The following is a 19,400-nucleotide window of genomic DNA, read 5'->3' as shown; positions in this document are numbered from 1 at the left end:
TACGTATAGAATAAACCCAGAGATGCCCTTTTGTTCTAATTATACCGTGGAACTTATAGTCTGATTAAAATGGTAGTTAGTAGAAAAGAATGCTTAATAAGGAATCTAATCGTAAAAAGGGATACCTAAGCAGATCTTCAAGCAAAAAAAGTTTAGAGGAAGAAAGAAAAAGTTATTTAAATGGACTATCAATATATATGAGATTTTTCAGCTCTTCTTTATGAAATCCCTTCCTGTTAAGTAGATAAAAAACTATATACAAAAAAACAAAAACAAAAACAAAAACATAAGCATAATCACCCATACAAAAACAAAATTATACAATGGGTTATTTTAAGTCTTATAAGAACACATTTGCTGTTGATCTTCTAGAATTTTTCAAAGTAGTCAAATTGGATGAAAACTTTTCAGATTTCAACTCCAATTCAACAATTAACAGAAATGCTGCTTCTACATTTGTTATTGAACAAAACAAGGTAGACCTGGAAGCTACTGTTGATGTTGACTCATGTAAATCTAATGAATCATCCAATGGAAGTACGGATGATTCTACTGGAAATATAAAGCTAGAAGAAAAAGATGATCCATATCTGGTGGGATGGAATGGACCTGAGGATCCAGATAACCCTCAAAATTGGTCCACTTTAAAGAAGACAATTGTTATATTCAATGTTATGCTCTTAACTGCTGTTACATATATGGGTTCCTCCATTTATACTCCCGGTGAAGAACAAATTCGTAAGGAATTTCATGTTGGTCACGTTGTTGCAACTTTAAACCTTTCCTTATACGTTCTTGGTTATGGGCTGGGTCCAATTGTCTTTTCTCCATTAACAGAAATCGCAAAAATCGGTCGTCAACAAACCTATACTCTTACATTTTTTTGCTTCACTATTTTACAAATCGGTGCTGCTACAGTTCATAACATTGGAGGTTTGATTGTTATCAGATTCTTTACAGGTATATTCTGTTCACCTGCTCTAGCTACTGGTGCTGCTACAATTGCAGATGTTGTTAGTCCAGAAATTGTTCCAATCTTCTTAGCAATATGGTCTATTGGTGCCATGGTGGCTCCTATAATTGGTCCTTTACTTGGTGCTACAATGGTCATTAGTAAAGGCTGGAGATGGATCTTTTGGCTACTGCTATGGATGTCAGCCGCTACTTTGATTATCTTAACATTCTTCTTCCCTGAAACTTCTGCTAATAATATTTTATCACGTCGTGCTAGTAGAATAAGAAATAAGACGGGTGATAAGAGTTATTACACCGTTCAAGAAAAATTGGATAGCGATACTACTACTGAAAGATTCTTAATCAATACATTTTATAGACCATTCAAGCTTATCGCCAAAGAGCCTATGATCTTGGTATTAGATGTTTATTTGGCGTTATGTTACGGTGCATTCTATCTATTTTTTGAAGCCTTCCCAATTGTGTTCGTTGGTATCTACCATTTCACATTGATTGAAACTGGTTTAGCATATTTCGGTTTCTGTGTTGGTTGTTGTATTGCCTTCCCTGCACTAATGGTATTCTTACACAAAGTGGTTAGGCCAAGATTTGAAAACAATACATTTACTCCAGAAGTGTTCTTGATTTTAGCCATGTGTGTCTCTTGGTCACTACCAACATCATTATTCTTATTTGGTTGGGCTGCTAGTACCCATTGGATTGTTCCAATTATTGCGCAGATCTTCTTCGTACTTTGTGTCTTCAACCTGTTCCAATGTACATTTTCTTATTTAGCAATGGCTTATCCAAAATATACTGCATCCGTCTTTGCTGGTAATAGTCTTTTCCGTGCCTCATTCGCTTGTGCATTCCCATTGTTTGGTCAAGCAATGTACAACAATTTGGCCATTGACGGGTATCCAGTTGGCTGGGGTTCTTCTCTAATTGGATTCTTCTGTATGGCCTTGGCAGCTACCCCATTCGTACTGTACAAATACGGGCCTGCATTACGTGCCAGATCTGCATACAGTGATTAATTATCATATTGCATTCTTCTTCCTCTTATATCTGATAAACATATTCCATAAATACATATATATATATATACATACACTCTTAATTAATTTTAATAGCTATTACATCGTTTTTCTTTATTATCTTTGATATTACCCCTTCTATAACCACTGTAACTATATATAAAAATATTAAACTATAGGTGAACTTCATTGAAATTATGATTCTTAGTCTCTGAAATTTGGTTTTTTAAACGAAGATACATATTGTTAGATATGCTGCCATTCATTGACATTAGTATACCTTTCAGTAATTTTTATGTACATATAACTACATATCGGGGTAGAAGCCCAACTCATAAAAAAGATGGCATCCTTTCTTAATATCCAATAAAAATTAATACTACAAAAATATAAACAAGAAATTCTATAAATTATTTCCGTACTTTTTTGGTTCACCTTTTGTTTTCACCAAGTTTCTTGTAAATATCTATCATCTCTTTCCATTTCTTTTAAATACTTTCTTGCTGCATCATCATCGGCGAAATTCCCCCATTTCTTCAACATTTCAATGACAGTCAATCTAACTTGAACGGGCATTTTCCCCGAAGCACCACAAAGTAACATTAAGGCATTATCCTTCACAATCAAATCAGTCATTTCTTGACCTAACTTCCAAAGAACGTCTTGAACATACTTAGTATCAGGTGAGTTTTCACGATCTCTTGAAAAGACAGGATGTAACATTATTTTATTTTCAGAGTTCCATTTCTCCAAGATATCTTGATACAAATAATCTTTATCCTTGAATCTACATCCGAAAAAGAAGTGTATATCATTTGAGACATTTGCCTTCACAACAGACATCAATGGAGCGATACCAACACCAGGACTGACTAAAATCATTGGCTTACCATGATATGACTTTCTAATTAAATTATTACTGATGATCTTATAACGCACTTGATCATTTGTATTTAGATGAGCGATAAAATCACTGCAGACACCCTTTCTGATCTTCCTTAAAATAGTTCGGTATTTAACTATAGCAACAGTCAACTCGATCTGTGGATTACAAGGACCACTTGAGATAGAATAATAACGTGGCTTTATAATAGGAAGATAATCCAGCATATATTTCCAAGGTAATCTCACGGAAAGGAAGTCATCCAAAACTTCTAAGATAGATCTTCTTGGTCTATTACAATAATCATATAATTCTTGCATATCTTCATCGTAAGCAAATTCCTTTAACTTATCCCTTTGATCATTTAATTGTTCTTCACCACGTTCCATTCTTGTGACATCTGTAGCAAACGTCCACATTTTCATGAAGAAACTTGTTCTTGGGATACTCATTATATCACAGTGATACTTCAGTAAATTCCTTATCGTTAATGGTTTAACGATACCACCATCTCTTAAATGACTTGGTATACCATTGGTAAATTTTAAGGGTTTATCTGCAACTTCTAACCAATGAGACTGATTTTCTAAGAATTGTTCGACAGCCAAATCTGTATTATATGAATAAATTGCAGCAGTATCACCTGGATAATAAATATCATTTACTGATTCGTCATTATTTTTGAAGATAAATTGTCTAACGTCTTGGAAATGTTCAGGGTCCGTGATTCGTTCATTTTTAATCACCTTCCCATATTTCATAGACTTATCACCTTCGAACTTAATGTTACTGTTATCTGATGCTGCTGGATTAGGATCATCTTCCTCGTCAGCTAAAGTAAGGTAAGAGTATGGCGCCAAATATATTTCAGGATCAATTTCATCACGTTCAATAACTTCACCATTTTTCAACTTTCTATTGGGGAACTTTTCCTTCAAAAATTGTAAAATTCTTTTCTCATATTCGAAATAAACGCTCTCCACCCCAGCACCTGTTCCCTTATTACTTCCTGCCATTGATTGTTCATCAGCTTCCAATCTATCGAATACTTCCTTTGCTCCCAATTGAACGACAATTCTTTGATGTAATTTTCTAATCGCATAGTTGAACTTTGGATAAGACGAATCACCTAAGCCAAACAAAGTCACATTTACATGACTTAAAAAATTTGCTGGTAATTTCTTTTTCTTTAAAAACGACCAAAATTTACCATCCGATGCATTCTTAGGTAATTCACCTTGACCAGTAGTCGAACAAAAGAGGAAAAGATATTTACAGCTCAATATATCTTTAGGATCATATTCTGAAAAGGATGATAATGTATGAGAAAAATGTAGCCTTTGTAATTTGTGCGACAGGATTGTTGCGAAATCTTGGGCATTACCTGTCTCGGAACCAAACAAGATGGCTATTTTCTTTTGTGATGACATGGTTCCTTCTTCCCGCTGATATATTTCGAACTCGTAAGGAGTACAATATTAAAAGACCAGATATGCTTGTATTAATCCTGTTGGTATATATATTACAGATCTGTGATGCTATAGCTTACTTTGTCTTTCGATGATCTGACTTCAATGCATTGGCAAACTGCTTAGTAATTTGAAATTTTTCATTCGCTTTGAAGTCAAAAAACTGTGGTAACTTTATGTAGTCTAAACAATGCAAAATATTGGCAAGAGAGTAAGGGGAAACAAACCAGATATGGAAGGTGTTTCATTACGAGCAAGAATTTATTTGCCATGTTGTAACTGTAAATGTAAAAAGCCTGATTAATTATTTCGAAAGGTGTCACTGTTGGAGACAAGTAGTCCTTGTACTATCTAGCTCGGCGGCTAATTTGCCATAACTGTGAAATACTGAACAAATAAGACCCAATATATAGGAATTATCATGGAGGTGGGCTGTTATAATAAAACAGAATAATACATAGTCTGGAAGGGTTTCAGTTTTCTTGGTGTTATGAACTTCCGCAAATCATCATCACGAAGGGTAAGTTGTCAGATACACAAAATATGGACTATATAACTTTTAAACGTTCATTGTTTTCTTAATGAATGTGTGATGTTTATAATAGTGCCTCAGAATCCTTACAGATTGCACAGGTTAGAAACTCTATATATGGTTAAATAAACAATATTTCAGAAAAATAAGGCTTTCAAACACCGTAATATTTTAAATGATTTTAGCTTCATCCTTTGGAGGTCTATTACCAAAGATATCAGTACCGATTCTAACTTCTGTACTCCCTTGTCTAACAGCTTGTTTATAATCAGCCGACATCCCCATTGACAATTTCAAATCAGTTCCAAATTTGGAATCAATCTTCGATTTCCAATTAGCTAATGCCGTAAAATCTTCGTTATCCTTATCATGATCAACTTGATGAGACACATTCCATGAACCAATTGTCATCAACCCTACCAAGTTGAGCATTAATGGTTTTTCTTTACCATCTTTATTCAGGAAGTATTCCACAATTTCAAAGATTTCATTCTCCTCATGAAGCCCTGATTTTTGTTCCTCATTAGAAGTATTAATTTGGATATAACAATTAATAGGATCAGCATCTTCGGAAAATTTCAATCTTGACTCATTCAATTTTTTAACCTTCTTCAATGAGTCAATGGTCTCTACACAATACAAATTTGGAATCTTTGCTAAATCTTTACATTTATTCGTTTGCAATCCACCAATAAAATGCCATTTAATATCATTTGGTAATAATTTACTCTTCTCCATTAATTCTTGAACGTAATTTTCACCAAATTCTTTAATGTGTAAGGTATCATATAATATTTTGATATCGCTTGCGGGTTTTAATTTAGATACAGGTAGTAGTAACACATGTTCATTTTGATTTTTCTTTTCTTGCTCTGTTTGGATCAATTGGTTGATGTGAGTATATTGAGCAGTTAATTCTTTCTTTCTTTCTTGAGTGTAGGTGATTGTAACTGGTTGTGACATTTTTCTATGATGATATGATTTTATCGAGGTAAGAGATGAATATTTGAGTGTATGGCGAATTGCTGGTTGCAATCTAACTATAGATCTGTTAGCAGTGATCATATCTATTCACTCCTTCCATTTTCTCGTTCTGTATTGTGTGTAACCTAGTCCTTCCTCTATGTTTGACCTTAGGTTGATTTCCAATAATTTTTCACTTGTCCCGAGGAACGCTCCAGAATAGCCCTCCAGAACTCCAGAAGTATTTTACATCATGTGACTCCAATGGTGTATGGGTGAGGGCACTTGATAATGGTTCAACCCTATTCCATAAAAACAGGGTATGTAACAGTTGCCCTCGATTATATTTGCTGGGAGAGAGTTTAAAGCCCTATCATTAAGGTTACCCTCTGCACGTTTCCATTCGAGACATAACAATTGGAATTAAGTAGGTAAGTAAGTAAATAAGTAATCAACTAGAACAGCGGATTTTATTCCAGGGTAGTATTACCGCTGAAACAAGACATACAAAAGAACAGACTAGAGCTAATTGGATATATACCGAGAACGTGAACATACCACCTAGCACATTTAATTAACTACGATTTTCATTCTCACCGAGTTGTTGCTTAAAAACTGAAAACTATACCCTTTCTTTCACTTGCTCAGTTAATTATTCGTTTCGAAACAAAATACAGCGACATGGAAGAAATCAAACAACTTGATCCTAATTGTACAATTAGATTCAATTACTCTACTCAACATGAAACTCAATTGAATGCCGTTTTAAAATCAAATAATATCCTTTTTCGTACTATCATAAAGAACGACCCTTCTTCAACTACAACATCAAGCACTAAAAATAACTACCAAGCATATACTTTCATAAGATTGCCTAATGATGGTACTGGTGAATCGTTGAATAGAATAAACAAATTTGTGAATTCCATATCCCATTTCAAGTTTGTTCAATCATTAACTCCATTATATGACTCCGACGTCTCGAAGAAAATAAATGGCTTTTCCAGTCATTTGGTTTTTCAAAATGTATTAAAACTACCAAAAGATCATGATATAACTAATTTATATCATTTAACTAATGATTTCGATGCAACATTCTTTTTATCATTCTACAAATATTATATCCAATCTTTAAAAAAATTGGCTGTATTTGGTTTCATTATTCGTTTCATATTACCAAATATATTTTATGATAATAAGAATCCATTAACGTGGCAGTTCAATTCTTTATACCAATTAGGTTTGTTTATCTGGTCAATTTATTTCATCAATTCATGGATTAACAAGAAACAATTCCATTACAAAACTCTATTCAATACATATCAACACATTCAATCATCATCTTTTATTTCCGCCTCTTCCTTGAATCAAACAATCACTAATAATCCACATAATCATATTTCAATTCTTTTCAAAAAATGTTGTTTCATACCAATCCTTATCCTTTTCACGATTTTGTTAATATCTTTCCAAGTAATTTGTTTCTGCATCGAGATTTATTTCACTCACATTTATAATGGTCCAATGAAATCATTTGTTACATTGATCCCTACAATCTTAAACTCAATTGGTGTTCCAATCATTATATCTCTTTATAATAACATCTTTGTCTCAAGAATTATCAAATGGGAAAATAATATGTCCTTTGAAAATGAGTTGATTTCAAAATATGAGAAAAATTTCATCTTGACATTTTTAATTAACTATGTCCCATTATTGATTACCTTATTTGTTTATCTACCATTCGGCTATAAATTCAATTCGATGATCCATTCCTATTCGTTCTTTTCGTTTGTTCCATCTACTTCTCCTTCTGCTTTGGATATTTTTTTCAAAATTAACCCGTTGCGTTATCAAAAGCAGTTCTTCTATTTCATCTTCACTAATCAAATCATTACGTTCTCCTTGGAAAATATTTTACCTTATTTATTACGTGTATTGAAAGCTAAAATGAACAAGACTCAATCTCCAATTACCCCAACATCAAAGACCCTATCACATTTTAAAATTGATGATATATCATCTTCTAATCCTATCGATGCAAATTATCAAAAGATTATCTTACAATTTGGTTTCATTATTATGTTTTCGATTATTTGGCCCTTAGCTCCATTGCTTTGTTACATTCTAAATTTTGTCTTTTATAAAATTGAATTATGGAAATTTTTGAATCTTTATAAACCTTCGACTTTCCAATTGAACATTTTATCCGATTACAACACGAAGTTATCATCCTCGTCCTCATCTTCATCATCTATCGAATTTTGGAATAACATTCTTTCAATTGTCACTATTGTCGGTTCAACAATCTCCTTAACCTTGACTTCAATGTATAAATCCTCGCACTTGTTATCATTGTCATCATCGTTTTCATCACCTTCGATGGATTCTAAATTGTTCCTTTCAACTCCAACAAATTACAAAAGTGGGTCCACTATCATCTTACTCCTTTTCATTACGGAAAATTTATCAGTCTTTGCATTCAAATTGATGTCAAGATTTATGAACTTATCATCATCTTTATCGTCACATAATAATCTAAAGCCTACTGATTCGAGAGTATATTCTTCTTCAGCTTCATCTTCCATTGTATTTATTCCCTCCTTGAAAACTTCAAATACCGATAGTCACGAAAACAACAAGGAAAGAAAATATACTTCGTCGACTTATATTACCGCTCCAATTTCCATTAATAAAGATTTAATTAGTGAAATTCAGAATAACAACGATAACAACGATAACAACGATAATAATAATAATAATAATAATAATAATAATAATAATAATGTTAATAAGGAGGCTGGTTCTAACAATGATAGTAATATTGAAAGAAAAGAAGAATCCGAACTGCTACATGGAGATCATACCATCAAAAACAACAACAATTCCACTATCCCAAGGGACACTTCTTCAACCTCGAGAAGCTTTAACAACTATATTAATGTCGGTGATGAAACAAGTGTAGCTGGTGCTACTTTACCGGATACTATTCCAACTTCCAAAAATTATGATTCAAGATACGATAAGAATGGTAATCCAATTTTGCAACCACAACCAAACCATCCAGCTTCATCATCGAATTTGTCGTCGTCATTATCATTTAATGTTGAACAGTCGGTCCCAATAGAGAGTACTTCAAATCTTCAAACAAGTGTAAATGTAAACGTCATTCCACCTCCACAAGAATCATCTTTACCATCATCCTCTTCAAATAACAATAGAGACTTACAATCAAATACAAGCAAAAATTTAAATATAAAGCAAAGACCAGTATCTACCATATCAATGAAAACAAATAATATACAAAGTTCTACAGCATCAAGCATAGGACTAATAAGTCCCCAAAATGATAACAACAATAAGAGGCATCTTACCCCATCAATATCATCAAAAGGGACAACAGCTAGTACTGTTAACACTACAAAAACGTCATCCTCGAAGAAACCACCAACTACTACGACGATCCAATCTCATTCAGTTACTACTACTACAGCAGCAGTAGCAGCAGTAGCAGCGGGTAATGCTGATTCCAACCGTCATTCTAGATTAATTCCAAAACCAAAAGACGAGCATTCAACGAATGATAAACTACCAAACAAGAAGAAAGAACATAAGAAGGGACTATTTCATAAATTAAAGAAAAACTATGAGAAAAGTTTGAGACTGAATGTCCAATCTAGCCTATAATGATAATACTTATAATACTTTACTACTACTAATAATAATAATAATAACATATGTATAAAAAGTATGTAATAACCCTTTCTTTAAATAAAGAAGCTTCAAACTATAACTTAATGATTATAAACAGTCGTTCGTACATGTGGATATAGATAGATCTGTACTATAATGTTAGTAACAACTTCGGCCAATTTCTTGATATTATCGTTGATCAGCTGTTCATAAAACAAACCGAATATCGGAACTTCTAATCAGCTCCGCGGGAATAACTCCTTTAACTAGGCCACTCCGGAATCCGGATCAATTCGAACAGTCTAATAATAAGAGCAATTTGACCCTAAGAATATTACTACCTACCTCTATATATACTTTGGTTGTACGTATATAATTCCCCTTACGTATACCTCTTCATAGGTGGATGAGAGCTAACTCATCTGCTTGGATACTTTACCCTCTTATCGTTCAAGGTAGGTCATACATTCATTCTGTTAGACCCTGAACGGAAAAAACCCTCTTTCTTTCTCTCCCTTTCCGAAAGGGATAAACCACCGAGTAGTCTATGGAAGGAGCAGGTGTTAAAGCGCTTACGATGATTACAAAGGTGCCTAATTCTTACTAAATTTTTTTTGTAACTATACGGAAGACGGCTGAATATTTTCGATGAATGAATGGAGAAGAATGGATTACGTATTTTTTTGGAAAGTTAGCATTACGTGGACAATTGGATCTTCTTCTCCAATGGCAACAAATCAAATGAAGGCCAGGATGGTAGCTTTTTTAGTGTTTCCGGAATTCCATGCCTAAATACGGTTACTGGTAATAATTCACTCATACTTTCGGCCATACCTTTGGTCGGAGCTTTGCCGTCTTTCCTTCAAAGATGCCAAGCCTTCTTTTCCCCCATGCATTACTAAGTTATAATTATTCTATAAGGGGTATGTATGATGCATGTACGATCGCTCTATGTTAGATCTTAAGTATAAATAGATACGTCTTGTTTGATTTAAAGGTAATCATCTCTACTGTTTGACTAACCCATATAAAGGAAACTTAGACTAAAAATCTCCGTATACAAAGAACAAGAAAGTCTAGTTCTTCAACAATAGCAATAACTTTAACACCTCAACTGAAAAAGAAAAATGTCACAAGTTTACAGTAATAATAGCTCACATTCAACAACTTCATTCTTAACAAGTGCACCAGTGGAATTAACAACAAGGAAAGGTTATGAAGATTTCATAAATAATAGGAAGCATAAGGATTTTAAACTATCCACAGTTTTAAAACCAAATGATGGTGCATTAGATGGATATGTTCTCAAAGATGGAGGAGACGTCATTGCTATAGTGAAAGGTGAAGCCATGGATTACTTGAATGAGATCGCAGGTAACAGATGAAGTTATCTCTAGTATTTTGTATAAGATATCTCTTTTCTTTTTCCAATTACGACCATAGACCTACTCATTTTTGCATTCTTATCATTTATAGCCCTATCTAGCTTTAGAAAATTTTAACTCTTTCATAACATTTCATCTATCTTTATATCATTAAAAAAGAAAAGTCGCTAAATTGTGTCCTTCATTTTATCATATTTTTAACATGGTACTATTCTTATATTATTTTTCTTGAATCACCTGATTTGAAATTTGAGATTACTGTTACTTCATAATGAAGCTTTTTTTGATGAAGCCAGACATATTCTTTTGTCAAACGAAGCTAGAAAATATATATAAACATATTTAATTCATCTAATAAATAAATACACCTCTTTATAAGCCATCATTATTGTGTTTATCATTCAACTAAGTATTAGTCTTTAGGTAGTTTGTATCTTTTTACTGCTAGTTGTTACGTACCACGAAAATGTTCAATAATTAACTATCTCGTTCTCTTTCTTAATAAGTGGGTTCTTATATTTTTGTTCAAGTTAAGAAGACTACCTACATTTTGTGTAAGTAAAGATTTGAACGACTGATTTGTTTAGAAAAAGAAGAAATAGCTATGTATGTAACAATCCACACCCTTAAAAAAAAATTAGGTCTGGATTAGAGCTTTTGTGACACAACTATTTACTGACGCCAAAAGTGGGTCGCGTGACACTATTGTTAAAGACCCTCTGACGCCCAGAGAATCCTCTGGGACCGCACGAAAAAGAAAAAGCCACGTACATGCTTACTTAATTTTCCAGATCCTCGAGATAATAATAAGGATTTACATACACACATTAGCTTATAGGTTACGTATCTTTTAGGTAGCATCAAATATATATATATATTAGGTATGAACTTTTTTACTGAAAGCTATAAAGGTCTGATACCTACATACTAAACTTTACGAACTCATTCATTATCTTGAATATCTCGAAAGTACAATTTTGGATCCATTATTTTAGTGAACATCTAAATTTACAAAAGTTAACGTATCTCCTCCTCATAGACCAATTTAACAAGAAAAAATATGTCTGAAACAGGTTCTATCTCATCCGCTACTCAATCTAACCCACCACTAAAGGATACCACAATTGAATCCACGAACCTCGACTCTGTTGATACTGTCGCTTCGCCTGTTCCTACTCAAGGCATTAGCGCTGACACTAATACTGACGCAGCTACTACTACTGCACCAGCTGAAGAAGTCACCATCCCAAAAGTTACTGAGGCCAATGTTGAGCATAGATTCTTATTATCATTAAGGGAAGCTGCTGCATTGATTGGTAAGAAAGGCGCCACAATAAAGAGAATTAGAGAAGACAATGATGTGAAAATTGCAATAAACGCATCATCTCCCTTATGTACGGATAGAATCCTTCAATGTAACGGTTCTATTGAAAATGTATCCAAAGCAATTGTTGATTGTCTTAAAGTCATTAAGGAAAATGTCAATAAACCAACTAAACCATTCAGTTTCTCATTTTTGAATTCATTAATGTCCAAACCAACTACATCTGATTTTAAGAATGTTAAGACCGATGAAGATTTAGAAAATGTTCAAAGTATAAGGTTGATCTTATCCACCAGTATGATTGGTGCTGTCATTGGTAAAAACGGTAATATCATTAAAAAATTGATGGAAGATCACGATGTTAGAATCGTTGCTAGTAAGAGACAATTACCAGATAGTTTTGAACGTATCTTGGAGATTCAAGGGTTAGCAAATGAAATAGCTGAATGTTTAACTGTAGTTAGTCATATTGTCTTAGCAAATAGAGTTATTGATCCTAAGGGTGAAAGGCGTTATGTTCCTCACGCTGAAAAGCATGCTAGAAATAATAATAATACTAATACTAAGAAATACACTGGCAGTGTTGTTGTTCCTGAGAAGTATGTTGGTACTTTGATTGGTGTCAAAGGTTCAAGAATTAATAATTTAAGAAGTTTCACCAATACCGAGATTAATATCGTAAATTTTAAGGATGAAGCTACCAATGAAAATAAAAGTAGATTTACCATTGTTGGTAAATATGAGAAAAATGTTAAAACAGCAGAAAGTATGTTGATAAGAAATTTGGAAGCTGAGCGTGTAAAATCTAAAAACCGTGAGGCAAGGACTGGTGGTAAGAAATCAGATAATCAAGCTGATACAAACGTTTCCAAAAAAGGTGACGCTGTTAATGCATCAACCCCTATTGCAGTTGAATTTTGAAGGAACGAGTAGATTTTTCTCTCCGTCTCGAAACGGTTATTATCAGTTCAGCCATGTATATAATATATAATGTTTTACGTTAAATGAATCGTCGTGTTAATTTTTTTTAATTGCAGGCACTGTCTCCTTGTCAGAAAACAAACCTTCGACTTACTTTTTATTCTTTTTTAAGAAATAATTAATATAAACAGAACAATATGTAACTTGAAACTATATACGTATAGCGATAATATTATTAAAATTTTGATGTTTTATTTTGTTATGATTTATTCATTGATTCACGTTAAAATATCTCATTTGAATTTTTTACCGAATAAGATCATTTGTAATTGATCATACATGGAGATAACACCAGCACCTGCGACACCTCTTAAGATATTAGCACCACAACCTTTGAATAATGAAGCAACACCTTCTGCAGCTACAATCTTCTTAAAACAATCAAAGGCACCGTTATATTTAACAGCTTGTCCCGAGGTCATCATCATTCTTCTTCTAACAGTATCTAATGGATAAGATGCAGTAGATGCACCAGTTGTAACGACCCAACCTAGCAAGAAGGATGCTAAGAATGAACCTTCCAGAGAACCAGTTAGAAGTAAAGGTTTGACGGAATCATAAAGACCAAAGTATAAACCTCTGTAAACAACGATACCAACAACAGATGGTAAGAACCCACGGTATAAACCAGCAACACCATCTGATTTCAAAGTTTTCTTGTAAACATCAATCAACCCATTGAATTGTCTTGCACCACCTTTCTTAGATGATTTAGAATCAGCTGCTAATCTAGTTCTAGCAAAATCTAAAGAATAAACGAAAAGTAAAGAAAGACCCCCAGCCATACCACCAGAGGCCAAATTACCGGCGAACCATTTACCATACCCATCCTCTTTCTTAAACCCAAACATTAATTTGATTCTATCTTTGAAGGCAAAATTTAAAGCTTGGGTTGGGAAATATCTGATGACATTTGCAGTATTACCTCTCCAGAATGAAATGATACCTTCTTGTTTAGCTGTTCTCTTAAAGCAATCAACAATACCAGAGTATTTATGATCTAAAGTACCTTGTTTAATCATTTCATTTTGATTTTGAATTAATAATTTGACTCTTTCAATTGGTGAGGCTGCAGTCTTGGCAACTGCAGCACTAACACCACCCATTAAGAAATCAATGGCAAAATTAGACTGGGATTTTTCAGACATTCTATAGTAAGATATTACTCGAAGTGATCGTATCGGTTTATGAGACTTCCAGAACCAAAAACAAAGAATAAAAGGCGCTTTTTCGAAATATTGCGCTACTAGCTGTTTTATTTACATAATCATGTAATCATGTTTCTACCTTTTTTTTTTGTTAATAAGTCATATGCATCTTTTTTGACATGTTTCTCGAGGAATTTCGTCGTCAAAAATGATTGAAATAAATATTAGACAGTTTACCATCCGTACATTTCTACACCCTTACATTTCCCTGTTTCTTTGAATTCAACAAATTACAATTACTTTCCCACACGTTGTTAAGCGCCTTGCAAAGAGGAAATTTACCTTCGCGTTCCGGCGCCAGCAGGTCCTGTGGGAAAAGGCCCGGGGCGACAACCTCTGGCTGATGAGAGTTCCCGTCTCCGTATTGGGAAGAAGCCTGTAGACGGACCCTTTAGGCAGGGAAGGGGAATACTCTCCTTCTAAACTGCCTTTCCTGTATCTGTTCTGCTAGATAGTTTCAGCGTTTAACCTTCACTTTACAGTATATTCCAATATTGAATAAAAGATTAAGGATTTGAAAAGTCATTATTTCAATATACTCTATAATTTGATTAAAGTGACTAAGAAATAACCCAAAGCAAAAATGTATGTCAAAAATGAACTTAATGTGATTGACGAGACGAAGGTTCTAGGAAACAGAAAGATCGTGGAAGTGAATCCAAAAATTAGATACTGGAAAAATTTGAAAATAAGTGGTAACCAATATCTAAGATAATGAATAAAGAAGTAAACGATCTAACATTGATATAGCTCTCTAATGCATATTGTAGTACATATTGCTTTTCCGTCGTGAAAAGGAGTGATCTTCAATTGTGAGATGAATCATGAAATTATAAAGGAAAAACAGTCTATTGGTAATGATTTTATGAGATTATTAATTCATACGTAGATGTAACCTCGCCAATTCAGCAAATAGCAACTTAGCGTAAGGGGAACCTAATTTTTACTAACTATAATCTTTACTGATATATCACATCTTTTTGTCTGATTGAGATGATATATTTGTTTTTCATTTTTGTTATAGGGCTAACTTACGTACTCAAAAGAGACTTGCCGCTTCTGTCATCGGTGTTGGTAAGGGAAAGGTTTGGTTAGACCCAAACGAAACCACTGAAATTGCTCAAGCCAACTCCAGAAACGCCATCAGAAAGTTGGTCAAGAACGGTACTATCGTCAAGAAGGCTGTTACTGTCCACTCCAGATCTAGAACTAGAGCTCATGCTTTATCTAAGAGAAATGGTCGTCACACTGGTTACGGTAAAAGAAAGGGTACCAGAGAAGCTCGTTTACCTTCCCAAGTTGTCTGGATCAGAAGATTACGTGTTTTGAGAAGACTTTTGGCTAAGTACAGAGATGCTGGTAAGATTGACAAGCATTTGTACCACGTCTTGTACAAGGAAGCTAAGGGTAACGCTTTCAAGCACAAGAGAGCTTTAGTTGAACATATCATTCAAGCCAAGGCTGATTCTCAACGTGAAAAGGCTTTGGCTGAAGAAGCTGATGTCAGAAGATCTAAGAACAGAGCTGCTCGTGAAAGAAGAGCTCAAAGAATCATTGAAAAGAGAGAAGCTTTGTTGAAGGAAGATGCTTAAATGTTTTAATATAGATCATTGTTCTCCATAAAATTCAAGTTTCTATTCTAATATTATTATTACTATATCTTTTCTATTATATAAATTATTGTTTTTTTCTATAACGAGAAAGTAAAAATATTTGTAACCTACTTATATTGTTTGGATTTTATTCTTTTTCTTATAATATATCCTGCAATCTGATGTTATATGTTTTGGATAAGGTAATAGGCCCACTACTGAGTTACAAAGAGGTATGGGAATTACATACAACATTATACTGGTGCATAGCCAGATTCAAAGGTAGTGAAAATAATAATAAAAGAGTGAAAACACACGTCTATAAAAAACTGTATTATTCGTCATTATATGAAGAAGTATTTCATATTTATGTTATTATTAGATATTGTACAATTCCAATCCAAAATTTCAGAGAACTGTCTATAAAACTATCACAATAATACTTACTATCAAAACAACCCTTGAATATCGCCGTTTTCATCCACCTCAACGTTCATGTAACCTGCGTAAGTTGAAAGACCTGGAATTGTTTGGATATCTGCAGCTAAGGCATATAGGTATCCGGCACCGATGGATGCTCTAATATCTCTAATTGGGAAGGTGAATCCAGTTGGAACACCTTTCAATTTTGGATCATGTGATAAGGAATATTGAGTCTTGGCTATACAGATTGGTAGATTACTAAAGCCTTTCTCTTTATATAAATCGATTTTTTGTTGAGCTTCTGGAGAAATTTCAATTTTGGCTCCACCATACATCTTTTGAACGATAGTTGTAAGCTTATTTTCAATAGAATCATTCACGTCATATAGATATTTGAAATTAGATGGTTGATTAGTGACTTTGATGACTGATTGTGCCAAATCTAAAGCACCTCTGCCACCGTCTTGGAAATGGGTAGTAGGAACGGCATCGAAAGCACCAGCTTCCATGGCTGCTTTCCTTATTATTTCCACTTCTGCATCAGTATCGGAATCAAATCTGTTAATGGCAACGACGACAGGGACGCCATATTGCTTAACATTAGCAATTTGTTTACAAAGATTAGCAACACCTTTGGAAACGAATTCGAGGTTTTCAGTGGTGTATTCAATTGGTAAACTTTGGCCTGGTTTGACATCTGGTGCACCACCGTGTGATTTTAAAGCTCTTACGGTAGCAACAAGAACAACAGCATCTGGAGTTAGTCCAGATGCACGACATTTGATATTAAAGAAACGTTCACCACCCATAGTAAAGTCGAAACCAGCTTCAGTGATTACGTAACCAGATTCTGAATCTTTATGTTGTTCAACCAAGGATTTTCTTTTACCCATCAATTTTAAGGCAACACGATCAGCAATTACCGAGGATGCACCAATAGATATGTTAGCGAATGGGCCCGCGTGTACCAAGACAGGCGTACCTTCTAAACTTTGCATTAAATTTGGTTTGATTGCATCTTTTAATAAAGCACAGATAGCACCAGCACAATGAACATCTTCTGCTGTAATGGGTTCTTTATTATGATTGAATCCAATAACTACACGACTAACACGTTCTCTCATATCTTTCAAATCTTTGGACAAAGCTAAAATGGCCATCAATTCAGATGCAACTGTGATGTCAAATCCAGTCTTCCTTGTAAACCCCTTCTCCGTTGGTGCTTCACCGATGGTGATTTGTCTTAGCATTCTATCATTAATATCCACGACTCTTTTAATTGTGATTGTATCAGGATCGATATTTAATCTTGCAAATTTGTTTATTTCTTCAGGAGTTAAATCATCAGGATTTGTTTTATTGATACCTAATTTTTCTAATCTCTTCAACATGGAAGGTGTAAATTTTCTGACACCATTTTTCCTTGGGACCAATCTATTATAATAAGTAGAATCATTCTTTTGAGTAGATTCATGGAACATTCTTGTATCAACAGCAGCAGCCAATAAGTTATTGGCTGCACCAATAGCATGGATATCCCCAGTTAGATGCATATTGAATTCATCCATTGGGATAACTTGAGAATAACCACCACCTGCAGCACCACCTTTGATACCTAAAGTTGGACCTAAAGATGGCTGACGAATGTTAGCAATCGAAGGTTTACCCATGTGACCTGTTAAGGCTTGCACTAGACCCATGGTAGTTGTAGATTTACCTTCACCTAATGGTGTTGGTGTGATCCCTGCCACAAGAATATATTTCCCATTTTCATTAGAATGTAATCTATCCAATATATCTGGAGAAATCTTTGCCTTATAGTGACCATATAATTCTACTTCATGAGGGTGTATACCTAATTCTTCAGCAAGATTCCCAATAAATTTTGGATCTTGATTTCTTGAAATTTCAATATCAGATGGAGTTGGTTTCATGACATTTAATGGTAATGGAGTTATTTCAGGTAATTTTTCATTTTCCACCAATTGATTCTTTGCAGCTTGTAGTACGTTTTGTACTAACATTGCAACAGTCATTGGTCCCACACCACCTGGTACAGGTGTAATGAACGAAGCTTTATCCTTAGCAGATTCGAAATCCACATCACCAACTAATCTAACACCAGATTTTTTTGTAGAATCTGGTATATAATTGATACCAACGTCAATGATCACGACGCCTTTTTTCAACCACTCGCCTTTAACATATTGTGGCATACCACAAGCTGCAATGATAACATCAGCAGTAGATAAAATGGAAGGTAGATCTTTAGTATGACTATGACATATCGTGACAGTTGCATTAGCATTTTTCAATAACGACGATACTGGTGTTCCAACTATATCAGATCTACCTAACACAACTGCATGTTTGCCTTTAAGATCAATCTTTGCATCTTCTAATAATTTAATACAACCATGAGGGGTACATGGAATGAAATATGGATTCCCACCTTTCTTAGCTAATTCACCAGCGTTATAACGATGAAATCCATCGACGTCTTTGAATGCAGAAACAGAGTTTGTAATCTTAGTTTCGTTTAAATGATGAGGTAATGGTAATTGAATTAAGAGACCATGAATGGAGTCATCTTCATTAATTTGTTTAATTTTGTTCAGGAGTGATATTTCTGAGATTGATTCTGGCAATTTTTCAATGATACAATTAACTCCACTATCTTTTGAAGCCTTCAATTTCATACGGACATAAGTGGATGAATCAGGTTTTTCACCAATTTGAATGATTTTTAAAGTCGGATTGAAAGTAGGGAATTGGGTCTTTATAGACTGAATTTCTTCATGTGCTTTTCTTCTTATATCTTGAGCCAATTTTGTTCCTGATAATGTATGATAAAGGTACGATGTGAACCTGGGAATGTAATGTGTTCTATTGTTGATACGCAATAGACGTTGTGAAGTGTCTCCACTAATTGAGACAATTCTTCTAGACCACATGA

General features: G+C 34.0%; 9 protein-coding genes across 9 annotated transcripts; 5 read left to right on the top strand and 4 right to left on the bottom strand.

Moving 5' to 3' along the window:
* Positions 1–323: 323 nt before the first annotated feature.
* On the top strand, positions 324–1,991 carry FLR1 (Flr1p; the record flags this gene model as incomplete). Its single annotated transcript, XM_003668122.1, has 1 exon — positions 324–1,991. One exon carries the CDS (start codon positions 324–326, stop codon positions 1,989–1,991), a length of 1,668 nt encoding a protein of 555 aa, XP_003668170.1.
* Positions 1,992–2,435: 444 nt separating this feature from the next.
* Positions 2,436–4,304, bottom strand: TAH18 (NAPDH-dependent diflavin reductase; the record flags this gene model as incomplete). Its single annotated transcript, XM_003668121.1, has 1 exon — positions 2,436–4,304. The coding sequence occupies one exon, from the start codon at positions 4,302–4,304 to the stop codon at positions 2,436–2,438; it is 1,869 nt and encodes a 622-aa protein (XP_003668169.1).
* Positions 4,305–5,046: 742 nt separating this feature from the next.
* On the bottom strand, positions 5,047–5,940 carry NDAI0A07710 (pyridoxal phosphate homeostasis protein; the record flags this gene model as incomplete). Its single annotated transcript, XM_003668120.1, has 1 exon — positions 5,047–5,940. One exon carries the CDS (start codon positions 5,938–5,940, stop codon positions 5,047–5,049), a length of 894 nt encoding a protein of 297 aa, XP_003668168.1.
* A 579-nt stretch (positions 5,941–6,519) lies between these two features.
* On the top strand, positions 6,520–9,525 carry IST2 (Ist2p; the record flags this gene model as incomplete). Its single annotated transcript, XM_003668119.1, has 1 exon — positions 6,520–9,525. The coding sequence occupies one exon, from the start codon at positions 6,520–6,522 to the stop codon at positions 9,523–9,525; it is 3,006 nt and encodes a 1,001-aa protein (XP_003668167.1).
* Positions 9,526–10,658: 1,133 nt separating this feature from the next.
* On the top strand, positions 10,659–10,916 carry NDAI0A07690 (uncharacterized protein; the record flags this gene model as incomplete). Its single annotated transcript, XM_003668118.1, has 1 exon — positions 10,659–10,916. One exon carries the CDS (start codon positions 10,659–10,661, stop codon positions 10,914–10,916), a length of 258 nt encoding a protein of 85 aa, XP_003668166.1.
* Positions 10,917–11,976: 1,060 nt separating this feature from the next.
* NDAI0A07680 (KH domain-containing protein) lies at positions 11,977–13,161 on the top strand (the record flags this gene model as incomplete). Its single annotated transcript, XM_003668117.1, has 1 exon — positions 11,977–13,161. The coding sequence occupies one exon, from the start codon at positions 11,977–11,979 to the stop codon at positions 13,159–13,161; it is 1,185 nt and encodes a 394-aa protein (XP_003668165.1).
* A 293-nt stretch (positions 13,162–13,454) lies between these two features.
* AAC3 (ADP/ATP carrier protein AAC3) lies at positions 13,455–14,369 on the bottom strand (the record flags this gene model as incomplete). Its single annotated transcript, XM_003668116.1, has 1 exon — positions 13,455–14,369. The coding sequence occupies one exon, from the start codon at positions 14,367–14,369 to the stop codon at positions 13,455–13,457; it is 915 nt and encodes a 304-aa protein (XP_003668164.1).
* A 643-nt stretch (positions 14,370–15,012) lies between these two features.
* Positions 15,013–16,021, top strand: RPL19A (60S ribosomal protein eL19; the record flags this gene model as incomplete). Its single annotated transcript, XM_003668115.1, has 2 exons — positions 15,013–15,014; positions 15,454–16,021. Coding segments are annotated over 2 exons (570 nt in total).
* Positions 16,022–16,470: 449 nt separating this feature from the next.
* On the bottom strand, positions 16,471–19,398 carry MIS1 (trifunctional formate-tetrahydrofolate ligase/methenyltetrahydrofolate cyclohydrolase/methylenetetrahydrofolate dehydrogenase MIS1; the record flags this gene model as incomplete). The annotated part of the gene is made up of 1 exon (XM_003668114.1): positions 16,471–19,398. The coding sequence occupies one exon, from the start codon at positions 19,396–19,398 to the stop codon at positions 16,471–16,473; it is 2,928 nt and encodes a 975-aa protein (XP_003668162.1).
* Between the last annotated feature and the right edge of the window lie 2 nt (positions 19,399–19,400).

Source organism: Naumovozyma dairenensis, chromosome 1, assembly GCF_000227115.2.
Source record: "Naumovozyma dairenensis CBS 421 chromosome 1, complete genome".
NCBI classification, from domain to species: domain Eukaryota; kingdom Fungi; phylum Ascomycota; class Saccharomycetes; order Saccharomycetales; family Saccharomycetaceae; genus Naumovozyma; species Naumovozyma dairenensis.
Note: the sequence above shows the minus strand (reverse complement) of the source record. Positions and strands in the feature narration are given on the sequence as shown.